The 11,335-nt window shown below is 37.0% G+C and overlaps 2 protein-coding genes across 2 annotated transcripts in view; one reads left to right on the forward strand and one right to left on the reverse strand.

Moving 5' to 3' along the window:
• SLC6A14 (solute carrier family 6 member 14) overlaps positions 1-11,335 on the forward strand; it is a 24,309-nt gene that overhangs the window by 9,373 nt on the left and 3,601 nt on the right. The window contains 8 exon segments of the mRNA XM_077775166.1: positions 463-595; positions 2,962-3,102; positions 7,371-7,390; positions 7,392-7,555; positions 8,992-9,117; positions 10,251-10,369; positions 10,931-11,030; positions 11,279-11,335. The exon segment at positions 11,279-11,335 is cut by the window's right edge and continues 6 nt beyond it. Coding sequence (XP_077631292.1) covers positions 463-595; positions 2,962-3,102; positions 7,371-7,390; positions 7,392-7,555; positions 8,992-9,117; positions 10,251-10,369; positions 10,931-11,030; positions 11,279-11,335 — 860 coding nt within the window.
• CT83 (cancer/testis antigen 83) overlaps positions 4,163-11,335 on the reverse strand; it is a 15,302-nt gene continuing 8,129 nt past the window's right edge. The window contains exon 3 of the mRNA XM_077775167.1: positions 4,163-4,362. Within this exon, the coding sequence (XP_077631293.1) occupies positions 4,352-4,362 (11 nt within the window). The 3' untranslated portion in view covers positions 4,163-4,351. The remainder of the gene's footprint in view (positions 4,363-11,335) is intronic.

Raw genomic sequence — 11,335 nt, forward strand, 5'->3', positions numbered from 1 at the left:
TCATAGTTAAAGAAATTAGTAGCTCTTTTGTTCGAGAGTTCAAAGCACTGCATTGGCCTCAGTGAGCCCTAAAATTCAGAGCCTAGCTTTTCACTGAACTATGTCTGCCCCTCTTTACAATAGTATCAGTAAAAACGTCACATGACATTGATGCATTAATGAGATAGAATACCCATGAAACACCCCCCTGGATGGCAGATATTACAAAATTCGATGTTATTAGGAAAAGTTATTCTGTATATGTAAACCAACTTGACAATAAACTATTTAAGGGGAAAAAAGAAAAAGAGATAGATACCAGGGGGAGGAGTAACTGAAACCAGTCAGGAGGGAACTTTCTGGAATGGAAGGAATATGTATCTTGCTCTGAATGGTGGCTACACAGTAAACATATAAAGATCCACAGCCTTTGGGGGAAAAAAAGTGGTTCTGTGTTCATGAAAAGGCCTTGTGTGTTTTCAGCAAAGTGGCGCTCCAGCGGTCAAGTGGAATGGATGTGACTGGAGTAATTGTGTGGTATTTAGCACTTTGTCTTCTTCTGGCTTGGCTCATCGTTGGAGCAGCGCTATTTAAAGGAATCAAGTCTTCTGGCAAGGTAATTTGGAAAACACATTAGATAGTGATATAGCTCTTTTCCAATGTCATCGCAGTTCAGTGTCAAGCATAATCAGATGCATGTTTTTTTCTATAATGGGAACATTCGAATGTGTGAGAAGCTTTCTAAGTAGGCAGCCTGGCTGTGAGAAAATACATAAGATCCCCACTATTGGTATAAATAAAACAAGCAAGAACTGGGACCAGAGTTGTACAATTATAGCTGATCCTTGAACAATGTCAGGGTGGGGGACACCAAAACCCCCACCTCATGCAGTTGAAAATCCTGCTCTAACTTTTGATCCCTCCCAACTTAACTACTAACAGCCTATTGTTCACCAGAAGCCTTACTGATAACACAGTCAATTAACACCTATTTTTGTATGTTGTGTGTATTTTTTTTTTAAATGTTTATTTCGTTTTTGAGAGAGAGAGAGACAGAGCATGAGCAGGGGAGAGGCAGAGAGAGAGGCGGACAGAAGATCCAAAGTGGGCTCTGCGCTGATAGCAGAGAGATCCATGTGGGGCTCGAACTCACCAACAGCACGATCATGACGTGAGCTGAAGTTAGATGCTTAACCGACTGAGCCACCCAGGCGCCCCTGTTATATGTGGTATATACTGTATTCTTACAATAAAGTAAGCTAGAGAAAAGAACATGTTGTTAAGAAAATTGTAAGAGAAAATATATTCACGGTACTGTATTTATTGAAAACAATCCTCATAGAAGTAGATCCGTGTAGCTCAAACCTGTGTTGTTCAAGGGTCAACTGGACCCAGAAGCTGGACCCTGCTAGCCAATACAGCATTCTGAGGCTTGAGCGTATACTTTAAAAATTGTCTTTACTATTTAAAAAAAATTTTTTTTAATGTTTTATTTATTTCTAGGAGAGAGAGAGAGACAGCGTGAGCAGGGGAGGGTCAGAGAGAGAGGGAGTCACAGACTGAAACAGGCTCCAGGCTCCGAGCTGGCAGTCAGCACAGGGCCCGACGCGGGGCTCGAACCCACGAACCGCGAGATCATGACCTAAGCAAAAGTCGGACGCTTAACCGACTAAGCCACCCAGGCGCCCCAAAATTGTCTTTACTATTATATAAATAAGCATCTTGAATGGAATTATATATTGCAATGTTTGGTTTGGAAGTCTAGATCCTTGTTATATAGCATTAGTGTCAGGAATCCTTTAGTTGGAGAGAGAGAAAAAAGTCAAATATACAGCTGTTCTAAAGCATCCCCAAAAATGACTCAGAACCCTCTTCTTCAGCGAAGAGTCCTCTTCTGAAAAGCATTATTATTTTCCCTTTTTACGGTTTTGTGTTTTAGACTTTCAGAGAGCATCATGGCAATTTCAGGGAACAGCATGAAATTTTCTCCACGAACCATTGTGCAGTGCCCAGAAAAGTGAATCTTTATGTGTTTGTAACTGCTAGGCTGAAATCTCCTTAAAGATGGAAGACAAGGGTAGCTGTCGACTCTCTCTATGAATCACTGGTACAATGTCTAGCACATTCAGTTAACATAACATTATAATGAGACGCTGCTAGATCACACAAATACTGGCCCATCAGAAAGTCCATGGAAACTTTCCAAAATAATGTTTCAGTTGCACATCTTTGAAACCTGTGGCTCCTTTTTGACGTTAATATTGAAATAATCCATTAAAGGCCATTTGCTCGGGCAGTTAATTTTTATTGGTCTCTGGCTGACTTTAAATCGTCTCCTTGGGCCTATTGTCAAAAATAGGACATCTATGGATCAAAGAAATCAGCCACATTGGTGAAAAGCTAGCCGCAAAGGCAATCTGTTCATCATGTATATGGGCTATCCAGCTCTCTTAATGGCGGCTTTAAGGATAATAATATCAAGTGTTCGGTATTCGCTTTGATCAGATTTCATGGGATTTGGACATCTCCTAGGAGATTACGTCCCTTCTCCTTCGGGGGGGAGGGTGGTAAATCTATACTAACTCATCGCAGGGTTTAACACCATTTCCCTTCCCACCTCAATGTAGTAATCTCCCAAGAAATGATGCTTAGTCTCCTCGGACATTTAAAAAGACCTATTTAGGAAAGCAGTCTACCTAGATTGCAAGTTGCTACTGCTGTTGTATGGTGTATTCACAACGTGAACCCAGGAAATATTGCTTCATACATCGGAGTGTCTTGACAACGGATCATTTGAGAGTGGGGAGAACGGAAAGACAAAATGATGGCAACTTTGGTATTGGTATCACCAGATTCATCAGTAACTTATGAAGTCTTTAGTACTTTATTTTACTGGTTTCAACTGGCTAATAGCTTTGCATACAATTACATACCACGGCTTAAAAATTTAACTTCTTAACCTCCGGTTGTTTTTCTTGGTAGGTGGTATATTTTACAGCTATTTTCCCCTATATTGTCCTACTCATCCTGTTAATCCGAGGTGCTACTCTGGAGGGCGCATCAAAAGGCATCTCATACTATATTGGGGCACAGTCAAACTTTACAAAACTTCGGGAAGCTGAGGTAAGACTTCACTTGGATTTCAGATGATCTGAGGGGGTAAGCCTTACAAGCAAACACTGAATAGGAGTGTTGCCAAAGAATATGCAGTTAAAATTATTAGTGTTTCTGTCCACGGATGTAGCCATTTTACATGACACCAGTGCTTTCTTATTGGAAGTGAGATAATCACTTTCAGCAGGAAGATTTTAAAGGCCATTGTATTCATATAACTGATTCTATTTGACCAGAAATGTTTGGGGTCTATTAATCTGAAAAAGAACACTTCATGCGGGATGCCTATCTACAAGTTGCTGAGTAGCATCGCCAGACTTCTTGGGTAACCTATATTTCAAGATTACAGCAGAAAGTTTCCAATATACATTTTAATTGTCTTCGAAAGTTAATATCCCCAAATTAAGATCAAAATGTACCTAATGGATTAGGATGTTACAACACAGATGTGAGGTGAAGGAAGCATTCCATAAACAAAGCTGTTACTTATAAACCTAAACATGTACCATGAATGTGAATTGGGTAAACCTTCTTTTAGCTTTTGCCCATCACCAGATAGTGGCTGTGTGTACCATGGGTACATAAAATCTTTTACATTTTTGACTGCAGATAGTATTGATAGTAAGTGTACTCTATATAGGATGCTTCTAGTCACACCTAAATCTAAGAATGGTTTCACTGTTTTAGTAATCACATCATCACATTCTTGGCACCCATTAAATGCCAGGTCAGCTAAAACCCCACGTCTTATGTTGAAGTCAAGAAAGACTGTGCTACTATGATATTCTGTACTAGCAACGCTACCCAAAATGGAATTAGTTTGTTTGCAATGGTATTCTTTGAGGAACTCATGCTAATTTCCAGCAACTTGCTATTTTCTAAATACTTCCGATCCGAATATTTAATTATTTGTTGTAGGATTTTTCTGGTAATCAAATCAAATGTATCCGTTTTCAGTGATGGAAATCTATCTATCCTTTACCTTTTTTTCTGAAAATTGAGATGTCAATCTCTGGCCTTCCTGTACCCAAATAATTTTCCATCAGTAATTAATCACAACAGCCCTAAGTTACTTTAGAATCACGGACTTTTATTGTTTTAGTCTTGGAGATTTTGTTTGATGAGTCCGCAGGCCATTTGTTTATTTCTTCATTTTCTTGGATTTCACATCTTTTAATCTTGTTAGTTAATATCTTCCCAACTCAAAGGCCACTGTTGATGATGAGTAAGGAACAAATAAAATGGAAGTTGGTTTTCATCATCTTCTCTCTGTTAGGTTGTTAGACAAGATAAAATATTAATTAATGCACTTTCAAAATGGTAAACTGCTATCTAACTATCAGCAATGATTTTAATTACTGCTGTTAAATTACACTGTATTATTATAGATACGACATCCGCCCTAAGAAGTAGACCCTCAATTTTCTTTAAACTTCATAACTTTGAGCACAGATGAAAAGCCACTTTGATATTCCTTAAGTGACTTTAACAAGCCTGAAAAATGGATGTGATTATTGCATATTGGTCTGTGTTTCATTGTCTCTATTACCTTTGAAATATCAGACCTAAACCTAAATCTCCTTGTGAAACATACAACTGAATCCTCCTTCCCNTTTCCCTTGCTCTTTCTTTGGGTTTGCTGCTACTGAGGATTATTTCTTAAGATTTTTTTTTAATTTATCACAATCCGTATTCTGAGCCTGGGATCACAAATACATATTCTTTCCTTTTCTTTGCCTGTCTGAACTCAGTTACAATCTTTAGGAGAGCAGAGAACCATACACATTTATAGCTAGAAGACTCTTCTAGTCTTCAGTGATGATTTTACTGACTCCTTCATTTTAGAGTGGTGAAGTTGAAACCCAGAAATATTCACAGTTAGTTAAGTTTACACAGCCAGTCGGTGCACCTTGAATTAAGGTTTTCTAATCCCTAAATCAATAATTTTGTATATAGCTATGAGATTAATAGATATGGAGATTATAACTATGTTCGGAATTTTGCTTCACTTTTATTTGCAACCTTGGGTACACATCCTGGCATACTCTAGCATTTTTATAGAACCCAGACCTGCCACGCCCATTTCTAGGCTCCCTCTAACTCACATATGCATACAAAACATGTCAAGTAAAAGCAGCTGAGACACCAACATACGCATGTTGTCCATCTCTTAAAATGTACAGCTGCCTAAGTAATGAGCACTTCATTTCTAATGATTTGTTACAATAAGTGAAACAATCATTACCTATCCATCTATCTATCTATCTACCTAGTCTATCCATCCATCCATTCATCCATCCATCCATTTTGCTTTCCACTGGTGTCCTACCATTATAATTATAATATAATAATAATATCACATCAAGCTCTATTCTGAAGACCTAGTAATATCTTACTCCCTAACAACTTTTATTCCTACTGAAACTGGAAACAGATTACATACTTTTCAAGGGGGAAATTAGAGTTTTTAATTTCCATAGAAAAAAACAAGTATCAATTTATCATTATTTTCCATAATAGCAATAATTATGTCATCATTCTTTAAAAATTGCCTAGCACTGGCCTTGTGAAAAATTGATGTGTTTCTGTTGTCCCCATATTGATGTGTAGAGTCAGTAGAACTTTAATCAGATTTAGAGCACAGTCTTCTTTAGACCCCGAACACTGATTGTAAAGTGTATGTGAAGGAAAAAAAGGTGAAAGAATAAAGGTGTTTCTGAAGAAGTAAGGAAGACTCGTTCTACCAGATATGAGGCAATATCATAATGCTAGAGGAATGAAAGCAATGTGGAATTCCATTATTTCTGGTCACGTTCTTTCTGACCAGTTGGAACAGTAGTCCCAGAAATAGATTCATGAACATTTGGAACTTGAACGTGGCAGAGGTGGTGATGCAGATCAATGGGGAAAGGATGGACTATCTAATTGATATACCTGACATCCAATTGCTACAGGTTTTTTTTTAAGCCAGAGGAATCAAGGACAATACATAAAAGCAAAGAAGGACCCCTTCAGTTACATTAAAACAACACTAAAATCTTTGGCTCCTCACAGGTCACAATGTTAAGAGGTGAAAAGAGCAAGCCAATAATTGGGAGGAAAAAATAACATATATAATAGACAAAGGATTAGAATCCAAATATAATTCCTAGAGGTCGAATGAAACAAAGAACCCAAACAAAAAATTGGCAAAAGACAGGAAAAGGAATTTCACGGGGCAAAAAAACCTGTGGAACAGAAACACATATAAACATGCCAAACCTTGTAAGTAAATTTAGGGTAATTAAAGCTCCCATTTCACAGCCACCAGATTGTGCCATATTAAGAATCTTGACCAATATTTTCAAGAATGTGAAGGAATGGNAATCATTTAATAAAAGAGAAGATGCATATACTCTTCGACATCACAGTTCCACAACTACATATGAGGAGACGTGCACAGGGCTACTTACAGCTCTATCATTTTTCATAACAAAGCTGAACGACCTAAATGTCCATCAACAGGATAAAGGATAACATGTGGTATCCACAGTGGGGCAATAGAGCAGTGTAAAAAAAAGTTCAAAACCATGGAGGGGCACCTGGGCAACTCAATCGATTAAGCGTCCAACTTCGGCTCAGGTCATATATCACGGTTCGTGGGTTCAAGCCCCCAGTTGGGCACAGAGCCCGGAACCTGCTTCGGATTCTGTGTCTCCCTCTCCCTCTGCCTCTCCCTTGCTCGTCTCTCTCTCTCTCTCAAAAGTAAACATTGAAAAATTTTAAAATAGTGTTCAAAACTATGCATATTTAACTAAACCATATGAATTTGTCAATATTTTTTCAGTTTTGACTTACAAAATTGTAATTTCACTTGGTTCAAACTGACAATGGAGAAATCTCATTACTCAATACTCAATACTGAATGAAAAAAAGGCAAGTCGTGCAAGTTCAGAATGCATTAAGAAAACTTTTCCATAAATTCAGGAACACGAAAAGCTACATACAGTATTGTTTGGGTTTACACATTTATAGAGTTACAAAGAATAAAGAACAAGGAAATGATACACACACAAGTCAGGATAGCAGTTACCACCAGAAGTTTAAGGGTGATATCAAAGAAGGGTGCTTGGAGGCTTTCAAAGGCTGGTAACCTTTTACTTTTTAAGCTGAGCAGTGGGTAGTTGGCGTTTACTTCATTACTCTTCATATTCCTTCATTTGTATGTAGGAAATATTTTATATAAGTAAAACATTTAAAGTGCATGTTTTTAACTATTAACTTGCTTTCTCTTATAGGTCTGGAAAGATGCGGCCACTNCTATCATCTTACAATAAGTTCAATAACAACTGCTTCTCAGATGCTATTGTGGTTTGTTTGACAAACTGCCTCACTAGCGTGTTTGCTGGATTTGCTATTTTTTCCATATTGGGACACATGGCTCATATATCTGGAAAGGAGGTCTCTCAAGTTGTAAAATCGGGTATGTAACGCTATATATTAATGACTTTGATTAATTCAGTGCAGCTCATTTAAGAAACAGTAATATCTTTTATAGCAATATACTGAAAGCACTCAGGCAGGATTTAGGGTGTTGCATTCTCTTTCTCATTTCATCTTAGGTAATTTGTTTTAATGATGTGATAATTCTTAGTTGATCTCAGAAAACAGGACTATATTGGGGAACAATTGTTTAAGAAGATGCTTTTACTGACTTTTGTTTAATTCTTAATATGATCTGCTTACTGTACAATTACAAGCATCAGGCATCATGCATGCCTTCACATGTGTTATCTTCACTTATGTGTGTGTGTATATACATGTGTGTATTCATATACATATGACTGTATGAGAGTATATTCTATGTGCAAGTACAGTATTGTGTCTGAATTTTTAAAACACATCAATATCATATAGATAGAATCCCAGGTGACGTTGAGTGTCCAGCTTTAAAGGAATCTGATTAACAAACTTCCTACCATTAAAGACATTAGCTAGGGATGCTTAATTATCTGGCTAAGATTCTTAGGAAAAGAATTCTAGAGTCTGTAGTGGTAGGAATTCCTCATTAAATTTTTATTTATGGCTAGTATTTGATGGAGCGACCCATGCAGGAGAACAGAATGTTAGGACTAGAAGGGACCTTATGGATAATCTAATGTCCAGCTCCTCATTTCCAGAGGAGTGGATCGATACACGGAAATTTCACGTCTTGCAGAAGATTAAATTGTTAGGAAGTGACAGAGCACAGGCTCGCAGCTAATTCTCCTGAATCCAAGGCCAGTCCTCTGGGAGTCTGGAGAAACTTAAAATACTTAAAACTAAATACCACAGAATTGGAAAAAAATTTAAAAGCACCTCTAAAAATAATACACATCAAATATGAAATAAGAGTCAATTCCTAGTTTTGTTACACACAATCTTTCAAGTGTCCATATACTAATTAAGATGACACTACAAATAGTAGTTCTGACTAAACATTTGGTGAGATGGCTGAAGACTAAAAACATATCTTTTTTGATAGCATAATTCTTTTAGAATTTCTAGGCCCAGGTGACTTCCTTTAGATTCCTGGAGTTTAAGACAGTTGCTATTCTTCATGAATCATTAAAAAAAAAGAAATATGTTAAACACAATCGTTGAAATAGTTAAGAGTTTTTTATGTGAGAAATGTACTACTTACAAAATTGTTCTCACTAGCTTAACTCTTGTCACATACATGCTCATATTATCACATCGATGAACAACCAAATCAAATACTTTTAAAAGTGGAAATGAAATAGTTGTTCAAGAATGTATATCATGGGTTGGGTTGCCAAATTAACATGAAAGTTTCCTAGCATCTTATTTTGAAAATGTCCAGATATGTGAACTTTCTGTCAACTAATTTAAATTCAACCTCATACCCTTTTTTCTTAGGTTTTGATCTGGCATTCATTGCTTATCCAGAAGCTCTAGCCCAGCTCCCAGGTGGGCCATTTTGGTCCATATTATTTTTCTTCATGCTTCTGACTTTGGGTCTTGACTCTCAGTTTGCATCCATTGGTAAGTAATATTTCACGTGTTACCATATCCCTCTTAATATTTTATTAATTTCATGTTTCCCCTGCTTAAAACTATCCTTTTCTTAACCCTGCTGCCCCACTTGCTTTGACTCTTAGAGTCTGAAAGTTCTTTGTAACTTAATTTTAAATACAGAAAAATACGAAGTACTCGTATAGTAGATACCCAAAAGGAACAGGCGTTAATATTTTATATTTGCTTCAGAATTGAAATTGAAGCTCCCTGTGTTCCCCTCCCAAATACGATTCACATTTCTTCCTTCCTAGAAGCAACTGTCACCACGGATTATGTGTGGTATTCAGCCCACGTTTGTCTACGTTACATATGTATCCATAAATAACCCCTCAATAAAATTTTGTCACATAAACATGAAGTTTTATAACATACATATCATCCTGACTGTTGTTTTTGAACATGTATTGTGAACCTATGTTGATACATACTCATGCAGATCTAGCTAATTCACAATCTTTCACCATAATGATGGGCATTTGGGTTACTTCCAACTTTTAAAAATCACATAGGGATTTTCCCTAGGGTACGCAGCTAGAAATTCTGGAACATTCTTCATCGTATCACTCTTACATAAAATATTTTATTCGTTAACTCTATACAGTGTAAAGTCTGGCGTCTTCTCGTTGACGTTCAAAGCCCTTGAGAATTTTAAACCTGAATCTGAATCCTTTCGGCCATACATCCTTCTACTTTTAGCTGGGACTGTTTTACGAACCCATTTATTTCTTAAACCTGGAAGGCCTTTCTGTCTCCATGATATTTATTCAAAAATTCACCTTATTTAAAAGTTCTCCTAGAATTCCTCCTTCTGCATACCCCTCTTTCAAACTATTTCAGCCCCAGAGATCTGTTACCTTATAATTACCACTAATGAAAAACCTTAGAAAACAGACTAGAAACAACCATTTGGTTTTTATCAGAACCAACAAGTGGTGACTGCCAAGAGAAAGGACCCTATGGATTTTTAAAAGCCAGGAGTAGGACTCAGAGTATATTCTCTTCGTATATTTGTAAATGTGATTAATAGAAATGGAATTCTTGGATTAAAATTATTGGCAAGTGAGTTGACATTAACACTCCATTTCTCTCCCCTTCTGAAGAAACGATTACAACAACAATTCAAGATTTATTCCCCAAAGTGATGAAGAAAATGAGGGTTCCTATAACTTTGGGTTGCTGCTTGGTGCTGTTTCTCCTTGGTCTCGTGTGTGTGACTCAGGTAAACTACAGTATTTTTTCACAGACAGATCATTCGTTGGAACGTATTTTATAATCTAAATGAGCAAACAAAGGTTCAAGAGGATGCTCAGTGATGAGTCCAAGCCTGACTTGGATCAAGGTTTTCTGAGTTGTAGCCCAGTTTTTTTTCCCCATGATAGCACAATTTCAATAGTTAAGTCTATTTTGAAGAGGGGAGGAGACCCAATGAGGGAATAATGGACAATTTCCCCAATGACAGTGAAGTTACAGACTTTAAACACACACTCTTTTCTTGGCGGCTACTGCAGAGCGCGCAGACACTGCATATCATTTTAATACTCAGCTATTCTGAAAGCTCATTTTTCTCCAGTGACTCAGTGCAGGATGAAAGGTGCATCCTTTTTGAGGTAGTTAAAGCCATGTCTGTGTTTACATTTGAAGATATTCTTGGTTCACACCTTAGCACAGGTGAAACCAAGGAGCATTTGTTAAAATGAAATTAATAGATACACTTTAAAGACTCTGTCAATCATAAAAGTAATTAAAATATACTTAGAAGTGGTTGGTATTCTTTTTGTAGGCTGGAATTTACTGGGTTCATCTGATTGACCACTTCTGTGCTGGATGGGGGATTTTGATTGCGGCTATACTGGAAATAATAGGAATCATCTGGATTTATGGTAAATAGTAACTACACAATTATCTGCACATATTATTAAAGTAATTTAGCTTGGTTCCTTTTCATTTTGTTTGTAGTAATAGTAAAGTATAATATACCTGGGAAAATTTGATAACGAAGCAAATATAACTAAAAGCGTACACTTCATTGCTGTCGTATAGGATAATGTTTAAACAGAAAGATAATTTGGGGCCACAATGATTAATGGAGGAAAACGTGAGCAAGGGCTGAATGCACTTTTTTTTAAAGGCGGGAACAGATTCATTGAAGATATAGAAATGATGATTGGAGCAGAGAGGTGGATTT

The sequence above is a fragment of the Crocuta crocuta genome, unplaced genomic scaffold (assembly GCF_008692635.1).
Source record: "Crocuta crocuta isolate KB4526 unplaced genomic scaffold, BGI_CrCroc_1.0 scaffold531, whole genome shotgun sequence".
Lineage (NCBI taxonomy): Eukaryota > Metazoa > Chordata > Mammalia > Carnivora > Hyaenidae > Crocuta > Crocuta crocuta.